This window comes from Lynx canadensis, chromosome D3 (assembly GCF_007474595.2).
Source record: "Lynx canadensis isolate LIC74 chromosome D3, mLynCan4.pri.v2, whole genome shotgun sequence".
Classification (NCBI taxonomy): domain Eukaryota; kingdom Metazoa; phylum Chordata; class Mammalia; order Carnivora; family Felidae; genus Lynx; species Lynx canadensis.
Window position 1 is genome coordinate 73,116,140 of NC_044314.2, and position 15,017 is coordinate 73,131,156.

At 39.3% G+C, this 15,017-nt stretch overlaps 1 protein-coding gene across 1 annotated transcript in view; it reads right to left on the bottom strand.

Moving 5' to 3' along the window:
- Positions 1-15,017, bottom strand: part of LOC115528404 (solute carrier family 5 member 4) — a 45,059-nt gene that overhangs the window by 26,045 nt on the left and 3,997 nt on the right. Inside the window, exons 4-6 of the mRNA XM_030336502.1 lie at positions 14,217-14,276; positions 11,673-11,777; positions 7,806-7,911 (exon numbers count right to left, since the gene is read on the bottom strand). Coding sequence (XP_030192362.1) covers positions 7,806-7,911; positions 11,673-11,777; positions 14,217-14,276 — 271 coding nt within the window. The remainder of the gene's footprint in view (positions 1-7,805; positions 7,912-11,672; positions 11,778-14,216; positions 14,277-15,017) is intronic.

Sequence of the window (15,017 nt, forward strand, 5' to 3'; positions counted from 1 at the left end):
GCTTTTATGATCTTTAAGTATGTTCCTTCTATCCCGACTTTCTCAAGGGTTTTTATTAAGAAAGGGTGCTGGATTTTGTCAAAGGCCTTTTCTGCATCGATTGACAGGATCATATGGTTCTTCTCTTTTTTTTTGTTAATGTGATGTATCACGTTGATTGATTTGCGAATGTTGAACCAGCCCTGCATCCCAGGAATGAATCCCACTTGATCATGGTGAATAATTCTTTTTATATGTTGTTGAATTCGATTTGCTAGTATCTTATTGAGAATTTTTGCATCCATATTCATCAGGGATATTGGCCTGTAGTTCTCTTTTTTTACTGGGTCTCTGTCTGGTTTAGGAATCAAAGTAATACTGGCTTCATAGAATGAGTCTGGAAGTTTTCCTTCCCTTTCTATTTCTTGGAATAGCTTGAGAAGGATAGGTATTATCTCTGCTTTAAATGTCTGGTAGAACTCCCCTGGGAAGCCATCTGGTCCTGGACTCTTATTTGTTGGGAGATTTTTGATAACCGATTCAATTTCTTCGCTGGTTATGGGTCTGTTCAAGCTTTCTATTTCCTCCTGATTGAGTTTTGGAAGAGTGTGGGTGTTCAGGAATTTGTCCATTTCTTCCAGGTTGTCCAATTTGTTGGCATATAATTTTTCATAGTATTCCCTGATAATTGTTTGTATCTCTGAGGGGTTGGTTGTAATAATTCCATTTTCATTCATGATTTTATCTATTTGGGTCATCTCCCTTTTCTTTTTGAGAAGCCTGGCTAGAGGTTTGTCAATTTTGTTTATTTTTTCAAAAAACCAACTCTTGGTTTCGTTGATCTGCTCTACAGTTTTTTTAGATTCTATATTGTTTATTTCTGCTCTGATCTTTATTATTTCTCTTCTTCTGCTGGGTTTAGGCTGCCTTTGCTGTTCTGCTTCTATTTCCTTTAGGTGTGCTGTTAGATTTTGTATTTGGGATTTTTCTTGTTTCTTGAGATAGGCCTGGATTGCAATGTATTTTCCTCTCAGGACTGCCTTCGCTGCGTCCCAAAGCGTTTGGATTGTTGTATTTTCATTTTCGTTTGTTTCCATATATTTTTTGATTTCTTCTCTAATTGCCTGGTTGACCCACTCATTCGTTAGTAGGGTGTTCTTTAACCTCCACGCTTTTGGAGGTTTTCCAGACTTTTTCCTGTGGTTGATTTCAAGCTTCATAGCATTGTGGTCTGAAAGTATGCATGGTATAATTTCAATTCTTGTAAACTTATGAAGGGCTGTTTTGTGACCCAGTATATGATCTATCTTGGAGAATGTTCCATGTGCACTCGAGAAGAAAGTATATTCTGTTGCTTTGGGATGCAGAGTTCTAAATATATCTGTCAAGTCCATCTGATCCAATGTCTCATTCAGGGCCCTTGTTTCTTTATTGACCGTGTGTCTAGATGATCTATCCATTTCTGTAAGTGGGGTGTTAAAGTCCCCAGCAATTACCACATTCTTATCAATAAGGTTGCTTATGTTTATGAGTAATTGTTTTATATATTTGGGGGCTCCGGTATTCGGCGCATAGACATTTATAATTGTTAACTCTTCCTGATGGATAGACCCTGTAACTATTATATAATGTCCTTCTTCATCTCTTGTTACAGCCTTTAATTTAAAGTCTAGTTTGTCTGATATAAGTATGGCTACTCCAGCTTTCTTTTGGCTTCCAGTAGCATGATAAATAGTTCTCCATCCCCTCACTCTGAATCTAAAGGTGTCCTCAGGTCTAAAATGAGTCTCTTGTAGACAGCAAATAGATGGGTCTTGTTTTTTTATCCATTCTGATACCCTATGTCTTTTGGTTGGCACATTTAATCCATTTACATTCAGTGTTATTATAGAAAGATACGGGTTTAGAGTCATTGTGATGTCTGTATGTTTTATGCTTGTAGTGATGTCTCTGGTACTTTGTCTCACAGGGTCCCCCTTAGGATCTCTTGTAGGGCTGGTTTAGTGGTGACAAATTCCTTCAGTTTTTGTTTGTTTGGGAAGACCTTTATCTCTCCTTCTATTCTAAATGACAGACTTGCTGGATAAAGGATTCTCGGCTGCATATTTTTTCTGTCTAGCACATTGAAAATCTCGTGCCAATTCTTTCTGACCTGCCAAGTTTCAAAAGAGAGATCAGTCACGAGTCTTATAGGTCTCCCTTTATATGTGAGGGCACGTTTGCCCCTTGCTGCTTTCAGAATTTTCTCTTTATACTTGTATTTTGCCAGTTTCACTATAATATGTCGTGCAGAAGATCGATTCAAGTTACGTCTGAAGGGAGTTCTCTGTGCCTCTTGGATTTCAATGCCTTTTTCCTTCCCCAGTTCAGGGAAATTCTCAGCTATAATTTCTTCAAGTACCCCTTCAGCACCTTTCCCTCTCTCTTCCTCCTCTGGGATACCAATTATGCGTATATTATTTCTTTTTAGTGTATCACTTAGTTCTCTAATTTTCCCCTCATACTCCTGGATTTTTTTATCTCTCTTTTTCTCAGCTTCCTCTTTTTCCATAACTTTATCTTCTAGTTCACCTATTCTCTCCTCTGCCTCTTCCATCCAAGCCGTGGTGGTTTGCATTTTGTTTTGCATTTCCTTTAAAGCGTTTTTCAGCTCCTCGTGACTGTTCCTTAGTCCCTTGATCTCTGTAGCAAGAGATTCTCTGCTGTCCTGTATACTGTTTTCCAGCCCAGCGATTAATTTTATGACTATTATTCTAAATTCACTTTCTGTTATATTATTTAAATCCTTTTTGATCAGCTCATTAGCTGTTGTTATTTCCTGGAGATTCTTCTGAGGGGAATTCTTCCGTTTGGTCATTTTGGATAGTCCCTGGTGTGGTGAGGACCTGCAGGGCACTTCCCCTGTGCTGTGGTGTATAACTGGAGTTGGTGGGCGGGACCGCAGTCCGTCCTGATGTCTGCCCCCAGCCCACCGCTGGGGCCACAGTCAGACTGGTGTGTGCCTTCTCTTCCCCTCTCCTAGGGGCAGGATTCACTGTGGGGTGGCGTGGCCCGTCTGGGCTACTTGCACACTGCCAGGCTTGTGATGCTGGGGATCTGGCGTATTAGCTGGGGTGGGAAGGCAAGGTGCACGGCGGGAGGGGGGGCAGGCTTAGCTCGCTTCTCCTTAGGTGATCCACTTCAGGAGGGGCCCTGTGGCAGCCGGAGGGAGTCAGATCCGCTGCCGGAGGTTTGGCTCCGCAGAAGCACAGAGTTGGGTGTTTGCGCGGAGCGAGCAATTTCCCTGGCCGGAACCGGTTCCCTTTGGGATTTTGGCTGGGGGATGGGCGGGGGAGATGGCACTGGCGAGCGCCTTTGTTCCCCGCCAAACTGAGCTCTGTCGTCCGGGGGCTCCGCAGCTCACCCTCCCTTTGTCCTCCAGCCTTCCCGCTTTCCGAGCAGAGCTGTTAACTTATGACCTCCCAGACGCTAAGTCGCGCTTGCTGTCGGAACACAGTCCGTCAGGCCCCTCCGCTTTTGCAAGCCAGGCTCGGGGGCTCTGCTTGGCTGGCGAGCTGCCCCTCCGCCCCGGCTCCCTCCCGCCAGTCCGTGGAGCGCACACCGCCTCGCCGCCCTTCCTACCCTCTTCCGTGGGCCTCTCGTCTGCACTTGGGTCCGGTGACTCCGTTCTGCTAATCCTCTGGCGGTTTTCTGGGTTATTTAGGCAGGTGTAGGTGGAATCTAAGTGATCAGCAGGACGCGCGGTGAGCCCAGCGTCCTCCTACGCCGCCATCTTCCTGTCGAGCGCCATAGTCGTATGCTTAACAGATTGAGCCACCCAGGTGCCCGTGGGATTCATTTCTTAATTTCTCTTTCTACTGCTTCATTTTTGGTGTACAGAAATATAGATTTTCATACATTTATTTTGTATCCTGTGATTTTACTGAATTCATTTATAAGTTCTAGAAGATTTTTGGTGGAGTCTTTAGGGTTTTTTATGTGAAGTATCATGTCATTCTGTAAATAGTAAAAGTTTTACTTCTTCTTTATTGATTTGGATGCCTTTTATATCTTTTCAATGTCTGAAGGCTGTGGTTAGGACTTCCAATACTATGTTGAATAAAAGTGGTGACAGTGGACATCCTTGTCTTGTTCCTGACCTTGGGGGAAAGCTCTCAGTTTTTCCCCATTGAGTGTGATGTTCGCTGTGGGTTTTTCACATATGGCATTTATTATGTTATAGTATGTTCCCTCTAAACCTATTTTGTTGAGGGTTTTTCACCAAGAATGGTTGTCGTACTTTGTAAAATGCTTTTTCTGCATCCATCTATTAAAATTATCACATGGTTTTTATCCTTTCTTTTATTGATGTGATGTTGATTGATTTGCGAATATGAAACCATATTTGCAACCAGGAATAAATCCCACTTAATCATTGTGAATGATTTTTGAAATATATTTTGTTGGATTTGGTTTACTTGTATTTTGTTGAGGATTTTTGCATTTATGATTGTTAGAGATATTGGCCCAAAGTTCTGTTTATTTATTATTTATTTATTTATTATTATTATTATTTTTGGTAATGTCTTTATCTGGTTTTGATGTCAGGATGATACTGGTCTGATAGGATAAACTTGGAAATTTTCCTTCTTCTTTTGTTTTTTTGAAATAGTTTGGGAAGAGAATATCCAATGGAAAAAAGACAGTCTCTTTAACAAATGGTGCTGGGAGAACTGGACAGCAACATGCAGAAGGTTGAAACTAGACCACTTTCTCACACCATTCACAAAAATAAACTCAAAATGGATAAAGGACCTGAATGTGAGACAGGAAACCATCAAAACCCTAGAGGAGAAAGCAGGAAAAGACCTCTCTGACCTCAGCCATAGCAATTTCTTACTTGACACATCCCCAAAGGCAAGGGAATTAAAAGCAAAAATGAATGACTGGGACCTTACGAAGATAAAAAGCTTCTGCACAGCAAAGGAAACAACCAACAAAACTAAAAGGCAACCAACGGAATGGGAAAAGATATTTGCAAATGACATATCGGACAAAGGGCTAGTATCCAACATCTATAAAGAGCTCACCAAACTCCACACCCGAAAAACAAATAACCCAGTGAAGAAATGGGCAGAAAACATGAATAGACACTTCTCTAAAGAAGACATCCGGATGGCCAACAGGCACATGAAAAGATGCTCAACGTCGCTCCTCATCAGGGAAATACAAATGAAAACCACACTCAGATATCACCTCACGCCAGTCAGAGTGGCCAAATGAACAAATCAGGAGACTATAGATGCTGGAGAAGATGTGGAGAAACGGGAACCCTCTTGCACTGTTGGTGGGAATGCAAATTGGTGCAGCCGCTCTGGAAAGCAGTGTGGAGGTTCCTCAAAAAAGTAAAAATAGACCCACCCTATGACCCAGCAATAGCACTGCTAGGAATTTATCCAAGGGATACAGGAGTACTGATGCATAGGGGCACTTGTACCTCAATGTTTATAGCAGCACTCTCAACAATAGCCAAATTATGGAAAGAGCCTAAATGTCCATCAACTGATGAATGGATAAAGAAATTGTGGTTTATATACACAATGGAGTACTACGTGGCAATGAGAAAGAATGAAATCTGGCCCTTTGTAGCAACATGGATGGAACTGGAGAGTGTGATGCTAAGTGAAATAAGCCATACAGAGAAAGACAGATACCATATGGTTTCACTCTTATGTGGATCCTGAGAAACTCAACAGAAACCCATGGGGGAGGGGAAGGAAAAAAAAAGAGGTTAGAGTGGGAGAGAGCCAAAGCATAAGAGACTGTTAAAAACTGAGAACAAACTGAGGGTTGATGGTGGGGGGGTGGGAGGGAGGGGAGGGAGGGTGATGGGTATTGAGGAGGGCACCTTTTGGGATGAGCACTGGGTGTTGTATGGAAACCAATTTGACAATAAACTTCGTATATTGAAAAAAAAGAAATAGTTTGGGAACAATAGTTATTAACTGTTTTTTAAATGTTTGGTAGATTTTGCCTGTGAAGCCATCTGGTCCTGGACTTTTGTTTGTTGGGAGTTTTTTGATTACTGATTCAATTTTATAACTGGTAATTGGTCTGGTCACATTTTCTATTTCTTTCAGCTTCAGTTTTTGTTGTTTATATGTTTCTAGGAATTTATCCATTTCTTCTAAGTTGTCTAATAAGTAGGCATACAGTTTTTCATAATGTTCTCTTACAATTGTTTGCATTTCTGTGTTGTTGGTTGTTATTTTTCCTCTTTTGTTTGTGTTTTTGTTTATTTGAATTCTCTCTCTCTCTCTCTGATGAGTCTGGCTAGAGGTTGATCTATTTTGTTAATCTTTTCAGAGAACCAGATCCTCGTTTCTTTGAGGTGTTCTATTTTTTTAAATCATTTATTTCTCCTGTAATCTTTATTATCTCCTTCCTTCTGCTGGTTTTGGGTTTTGTTTGTTGTTCTTTTTCTAGGTCATTTGAATGTAAGGTTAGGTTGTTTGAGATTTTTCTTGCTTTGACGTAGGCTTATATTTCTATTTACTTCCTTCTCTGGGCTGCTTTTCCTGCATCCCAAAGGTTTTGGACTGTCATTCATTTCCATTTGTTTACATGTATTTTTTTAAAAAAGTTTAATGTTTTATTTATATTTGAGAGACAGAGAGACAGAGAGCAAGTGGGGAAGGGGCAGAGAGAGAGAGGGAGACACAGAATCTGAAGCAGGCTCCAGGCTCTGAGCTGTCAACACAGAGCCCAACAAGTGGCTTGAACCCACGAATTGTGAGATCATAACCTGAGCTGAAGTTGGATGCTTAACTGACTGAGCCACCCAGCCCCTCCTGTATCTATCTCTTTCTTTCTTTCTTTCTTTCTTTCTTTCTTTCTTTCTTTCTTTCTTTCTTTTTCTTTCTTTCTTCTTCTTTATTTTCTAGTTGACCCATTCATTGTTTAGTAGGATGTTGTTTAACCCCCATGTATTTGTGGTCTTTCCAAATATTTTTCTTGTGGTTGACTTCTGGTTTCATAGTGTTGTGGTCAGAAAAGATGCATGGTATTATTTCAATCTTTTTGTATTTGTGAGGCCTGATTTATGACCTAGTATGTGATCTATTCTGGAGAATTTTCCATGTACACTTGAAAAGAATGTGTATTCTGCTGTTTCAGTTGTTTTAGTTCTGAATATCTGTTAAATTCATTTGGTCCAGTGAATCATTCAAAGTCACTGTTTCCTTATGTTCTTCTGTTTAGATGATCTGTCCATTAATGTAAGTGGGGTGTTAAAGTCTCCTACAATTATTGTATTACAATGGATTAATTTAGTTCCTTTATGTTTGTTTTTAACTGTTTTATATGTTTGGGCACTTCTATGTTGGGTGTACAAATATTTACAATTATTGTATCTTCTTGTTGGATTGTGTCCTTTATTATTATATAGTGTCCTTTTTTGCTTCTTTTTACAGTCTTTGTTTTAAGGTCTTTTTTACCCAATATAAGTATTGCTACTCTGGCTTTCTTTTGATATCCATTTTCATGATAAATATTTCTTCAGTTCCTCACTTTCAATATGCATGTGTCTTTAGGTCTGAAATGAGTCTCTTGCAGGCAGCATATAGATGAGTCTTGTTTTTTAAGCTGATTCTGTCACTCTATAATACTGAGGATTCTGTTTGCTTTGCTCTAGTTGTGCTTCTGGGCCTGTGCCTGACTCTCATAGTGGGAATAAAGGGATATCCATAACCTTGGTGGTAACAAGGCTAACACTGAGTTGCTAATTACAGGTTGGTGTGAGATCAGCAGAAGACAGCATGACTGAGATAAACTGGCAGCAAACTTACCAGTGATCGTGTAAATAGCAGTTATAGCCAAGAGGATGAAGATTGCCAGGTAAAGGTCCAATCCCAAGGCCAGCTTGATGAATATGGCTCCAGAAAATATGTCTGACTAAAAAGGGAATAGTTAGGATGGGAAAGAAACATGCACCGCATCATTTAGCTCTTTAGTGATGATTTCCCACTAATATTTGCTGTATCTATACATGACATCTCTGCAATACAATTATGAACTCCTTGGAAGCCAGATCTAATCCTCAGGGGATTAATTATTGGACTGATCATAGATAGGAACAATGGGTGAGTGAACAGAAAGTAAGAAATATCTATGCTATAGCTTGCATAGACTACTCTTTCATGATTGTCAGCAGAGAAACAATGATTAAAAGTAGAGTAGTATGAGACAGTAAAGCAATGGTTTCTGTTAATGAGGAAGATACTTGAGCACACTTAGGATAGTAGAAAATAACAGGAAAATATAGAGGGGGTAATTATGAAGCAAATGCCAGAAACATTGAGAAGAGATGGGATCAAGAATAGGCATAAGGTCAAGGGTTAGCCTTTTACAAAAAGGAAGACTCTTCATCTTCAGACTGGTGTAAAGAAGGAAAGAATGAGGCAAATGTAGACTTTTTAAGTGGGGGATGAGTGGTTCATGCTTAAATTTTCTAGATAAAAAGGGAGATGAGATGTTTTGATAAGAGGCAGAGGACTAGTAGCTAAAAAAGGTTGTGGATCATAGGACAGTTATTGAGAGCGCCAGAGAAAAATCATTAAGAAATACAATAAAAGGATTATTGGTTGAGGTTTAGAGGCCAGGAAGGGGTCCTACAGAGAGACCTTAAGATCTAAGATCATGTGCACCCTGCACTACCTGGATCCCTGTGTCCCAAAGTGTGCTTTTCCGGCCTCCTGGATCTTCAACACAAACTTGTGCTAGCCCCACTTAGATCTGCCCCTTCAACTCTGATCCTCCCAGATTCCATATCAAAACCTCCAAACCAAACCAAAACCCTAGAAACATCACATAAGCATGTTAGTTAGAAACACAGGAGTAAAATCCCTGGGTGCATGCACAGAGTAAGTGGGAAGCTGGATTAAACCAGGTTTGGAGTTTTTCTAGGGGAGTTCAATGAAAGGAAAGACATGCAAATAAACTGAGGCTATGTGCCAAAGAGTGATTATAAGGATGGAATTGAAGAAAAAGGAAAGCATGACTGAGGTGAGGGAAAGGATAAGATATCAGGATTCAGAATTAGAAGAATTAGAGGTAGGTTTCTTTGTAGAACATGAATTTGGAAGTGGTGTCACAGTATATGGTTAACTTTCCCCCCTAATATTTGAAATAAAACCTAATGTTTTATCATCCCAGTAGGTATTTGTATGGGTGAAAAGCCTATTCTTGAACCTAACGCTGAGTTACAAACCCAAAGTACTTTCTGCAACTTTATCACTGGGTTTACAAGGAGTTCAACCACTATGTAAACTGAGGTAAGATTTAAGTTTTTATAAATTGGATATTTGCAAAGAAATTATTTACCATTTTAGAATAGATATCACCTACTGAGATGTCACTCATTGCATTTCAATTGCCATAAAACACACCTGCATTTGTCTGCATTTATAGCTGTCATGTTCATACAGATTTACATAGTGGGGAGTTATTCAACCACAGCATTAGGGCTTGTATATTCATGCTGAATCATTTACATATGAAAACACATATTATCATATTATGAGTTTCTTGACTTTCTTATCTCTTATATAGTACAATGAAAGCATTAAATTAATATTTACAAAATGATATATAAACATATTACCAATGATTTTTTATGGTGGCAAGATAAATCACATAAAACTTGCCATATTTGCATGTACAATTCAATGGAATTAATTACATTTACAATGATCATAAAATATTTCTCATGAAAGGAAGGCATTTAATGCTACAGGATTTTCTTTTGCTGTTAAAAGATATTATTAAGACAATTGTCATATCTGAATAAAGTCTGTAGGTTATGTATGTTTGTATCAAGATTAAGTTCCTGATCTTAAAATTTGCAGTGTGGTTTTCTAAAAGAATATCAGTGTGTGTAAGGCATTCAGACTGAAATATTTAGGGATCAAGATGCACTAGATCTGCTATGATTCTCAGTATAGGTATTAGTGGAGGTTGAGAACCAGTGAATAAGATGATCTCTTTCAAACCTGATGCAGGGGAGACTGAAAGTTACCCTGTTTTAACTCCTCATAATGAGCTGTTTAATGAATAACTAGGACAGACTCTGCTATCAAAGTGTAATAATACACAAAAGGTCATGTCTAAGATTAATCACTATTAATATCACTTGAAACATAGCCTTGTAGGTAAGAATGGACTGCTGCCACCGTGTCTTTCCAGCTAAGTTACACACATGTTCTTTGCCTTTCCTCCTCCTCCATCCAGCTCCCCAAGAATCCATCCCTTCCCTGCCACTAGGAACCTTCCACTTCAGGAGACTGCATTCCTCAGGGTCCCATTTTGCTCCAGCACCTTGTTCACATTCTTTAGGATCACAAAGCTGTACATGTCAGAGCCAGAGGAAAAACGGGAGATCACTGAATCCCAGCCACTTGTGGAATATATAGGCTTCTCTGCTTTGCTTGGCCTCTCCTAAGTTTCTTATCTTGAGGACTTGTTTAAGCACCCCCCCCCCCCACCATGCCTCCATTTCCACCCAGCAGGGACCACTCCATTTCCTGGGTGTCCCTAGAATGTCTCCTATGCTTGTCCACACAGTCTATTCCAGTTCACATCTTAATATATTTTCATATACCATCATAAAGTGCTAATGATTTCATGTGTATAATTCTTATATTCTTTTTTTTTTAAAGTAGGCTTCACACCCAGTGCAGAGCCCAATATGGTCTGAACTTACAACCCTGAGATCAATACATGAGCTGAGATAAAAAGTCAGACACTTAACTGATTGAGCCATCCAGGCGTCCCTATAATTCTTATATTCTTAACCATATAGTGAACTCCTAGTGCATAAGAATCTTTATTACCCCTAGTACAGATACTCAATAATATACAGTGAGTGTGGAAAATGCTCACGTTGTATTAAGAATCTCATGCCATCTAATCAGAGCAACTGGTTTATTTACAAGAATGACTCAACAGAAAAACAAAAATGCACTTCAGCTTCTTCTTTCATGAACTGCCTAGACTATAAACTTGGAGAAAATTATTTCATTAGTCACCAATACATGAGGATCAAATGTTATTCTTTGTTTTCTACATGTATTGCTGACTCTTCAAATTTCTTTCTTTTCTCCTCAATGATTATCTCCAAGGAATTTAACTTTCCAACAACTTTAGAAATCTTCTGACATTTATTTGTGACATCTGTGCTATAGGGACAGTCTTAGATAAAATAGAGTAAATTTAAGAAGTCATTATAATAATACAAAGCACTTTCCTTCTGGTTCATGTGCCAGGTAATCAATGAGATGAAAATATAAATATAAATCTTTCCAACAAAGAGAATAAAGAGGTTATTGTATATAGAAAGGCAGGGGACTAGAGAATCCTCCTCCTTTCTACTACTTAATAACTGTGTTACTTGAATGAAACATTTTGTTCCTCCTGTACATTGTTTTTTCATATCCTTAATGAAAAGGTGGTTTATACTCTGGAGTCTCTCATGACTTGTAACTGAATTTAGGGTTTCTAAAACTCCTTAGTAGAAAGGCCCTAGCTAGTTTAAGATATCCATATGGCTAGACCTATCAGGGCTATCGATAGTCTATACACTCATTTCTCTGATTCTAGTATTCTAGTCTCACCAAGGTAATTGCAAGAAGCAAGAATGCCAGGCGCACTGAACTCACTGAGATTCTCAGAGCCACACAGATGAAGAGGGAGAGGACAGAGAGGTAGATCTGGAGTCGCTTCCCACCAAACCTCTTCCTCAGATATTCTGGCATAGTCATCACCTGCAGAGACAGACATCGACAGGGATTCACCTTCAGAGCCCAGTGCATTCAGATTATTCAACACTTACTAAGTACTTACGTGCATCTGCACTTCTGTGACTGTACCTGGTACCTTAGGAATACAGAGGTGAGTAAAACACAGTCCCTTGGGAGAGCAGAAAGCCTGGAATAAACACAGGCATTGGAATCAGACAATCTTAGGATCCATTCCCAGGTCTGACATTTACTACAAGTGAGAACTTTGGAAATTGACAATTTCTCCAAACCTCCTTTTTCTCATCTATAAAGTAGGGATTTAATATGAAGGTATATGTAAAATACCCACAACAACACCAAATGCACGGTAGATGTTCAACAAATAATTTTTATTATTTTCATCAATAATTTTGCAGGCCAGTAAAAACAATATTACTTAAAAATAATGAACCACCGGGCGCCTGGGTGGCGCAGTCGGTTAAGCGTCCGACTTCAGCCAGGTCACGATCTTGCGGTCCGTGAGTTCGAGCCCCGCGTCAGGCTCTGGGCTGATGGCTCGGAGCCTGGAGCCTGTTTCCGATTCTGTGTCTCCCTCTCTCTCTGCCCCTCCCCCGTTCATGCTCTGTCTCTCTCTGTCCCAAAAATAAATAAAAAACGTTGAAAAAATTTAAAAAAAAATAATGAACCACAATTAATGGTTACATAATAAATTGATAATAAAACAAATTGCAAATATATATTTGGCATATATGTATATATTTAATTTAAGTTTTAGTTAGTTAACATATGGTGCAATATTGGTTTCAGGAGTAGAATTCAGTGATTCATCACTTATGTACAACACCCAATGCTCATCACAGTTACCCTCTTTACTACCCATTACCCATCTAGCCCATCTCCCATCCACCTCTATTTGGGTATATATATGTGTGTGTGTGTGTGTGTGTGTGTGTATGTATATATATATATTTAATTTACATCCAAGTTAGCATATAGTGCAACAATGATTTCTGGAGTAGATTCCTTAATGTCCCTTACCCATTTAGCCCATCCCCCCTCCCACAATCCCTCCAGTAAACCCTCTGTTTGCTTTCCACATTTAAGAGTCTCTTATGTTTTGTCCCCCTCACTGATTTTATATTATTTTTGCTTCACTTCCCTTGTGTTCACCTGTTCTGTGTCTTAAAGTCCTCATATGAGTGAAGCTGTATGATATTTATCTTTCTCTGACTGACTAATTTTGCTTAGCATAATACCCTCTAGTTCCATCCGCGTAGTTGCAAATGGCAAGATTTTATTCTTTTTGATTGCCAAGTAATACTTCACTATATATATACCACATCTTCTTTATCCATTCATCCATCGATGGACTTTTGGGCTCTTTCCTTACTTTGGCTATTGTTGATAGTGCTGCTATAAACATTGGGGTGCATGTGCCCCTTCAAAACAACATACCTGTATCCCTTGGATAAATACCTAGTAGTGCAATTGCTGGGTTGTAGAGTAGTTCTATTTTTAATTTTTTGAGGAATCTCCACACTGTTTTCCAGAGTGGCTGCACAGGTTTGCACTTATTTGGGTATATATTTATGTGATTATGTTTATTGAAAGGAAGAGAGTTAAATTAAATCTCTAACTGGAAAAAAGTCTGAGGTTATTACTGAAATATGAGATCAACTATGTGATGTGTATTATAAAAGGTGCAGCTTGCTAGTTTTTTATAGCAGATTAAGCTTATGATTTAATTTCCTCCAATTTAAAAGAACATTAAGTAAATATTTGTATAATATCAAAAACAAAAAGGATAACTCTTGGTGGCTCAGAAACCTCAAACATGGTAAACCACTTCCAAAAACACATGCATGAGTTCTGTGGCATTGATACTTTTTACCAAGGAGAGCATCATTCTATAGAAATTGTTCAAACCTGGTACTAGAAGGGACCCAGGATGAGCAAAAGGAGAATATATGGTGACCTGCAAAGGTATGAGCCAGAAGACTTGCCCCTGAACACCCTAATCCCAGGAATTATTCCAGGATATAGCACTCCATGGTCTGAGTACCAGCAGTAGAAGAATAAATGTGGGAGGTCTGCTTGGAAAGGCAGAACAGTGGTTGGTGATACCTGGGTTGAAGGGGAGCTCACAGAGCTATGGTATATCCCACTCCTAATTAAAAAAAGAAACTATAAATCTCAGAATGGCAAAAATTAGAATGAAGAAAAATAACATGTGTTGGTGAGGATGTGGGAAAATGGGAACCCTCACAATAGTCATAGGAAAGAGGACAGCTGACTGCAGCCACTTTGAAGAGCAATCTGGTAGCATTTAGTGGATTTATGTAAATGTAAGCCCAGAAATCCTGGGACAAGTGATATTACCCAGGTTTCATGATTGAGCAGAAAGAATGAGTGAATAAATGAATGCCTGACAGATGAGAACTGAGAACACCTGCAGGTACTCACCCCTGCCTTGATGTATATGGGGACAAAGAACCATCCGAGAACCAGCAACAGCAGCAAAGCCTACAAAATCCCAGAAAACAGTGTGAAGTTCGAGGGGCTTGGCTTGTGGGACTTATCACTTCATGACCTCTGAATCAGAAAACAAAGTAAGTTTGCATGGATCCTGTCCCACTCAACCAATTATGAGCCCAAGACAGCTACAGATTCTTTCCCTCTGTTTCTGTAATTTAGATACAGAAGATAAGAGATCTGAGACCAGCTGGACCCAGGAAGTTCATACTATTTTTGCCAATAGGAATAATTCTTTTTAAAAAGTTTTTATTTTATTTTTAATTTATTATTATTTGTTTCGAGAGAGAGAGAGAGAGCGAGCATGGGTGGGGGAGAGAGGCAGAGGGAGAGAGAGAGAGAGAGAGAGAGAGAGAGAGAGAGAGAGAGAGAGAGAAAATCCTAAGCAGGCTCCATGCTTAACTCAGAGCCCTATGTGAAGCTTGATCCCACGGCCCTAGGATCATGACCTGAGCTGAAACCAGAGTCAGATGCTCAACTGACTGAGCCACTCAGGTGCCCCCAACAGGAATAATTCTTGAATGGGAGAAGTTATATATAGAGTGACAAAGCAATAAGAAAGCAGTTTGATGAAAGAAGAATATTCCTACTGTCTCCCAAGTCATGCCACATATAATAATGGTAATAGTATAATCTTGCATTAATGTTAATATATACAAAGTCTTCACATATATCACTTGTGTTGTCCTCATAACAACCAGATGAGGCAGATAAGGTAAGTAGTTATTCCTG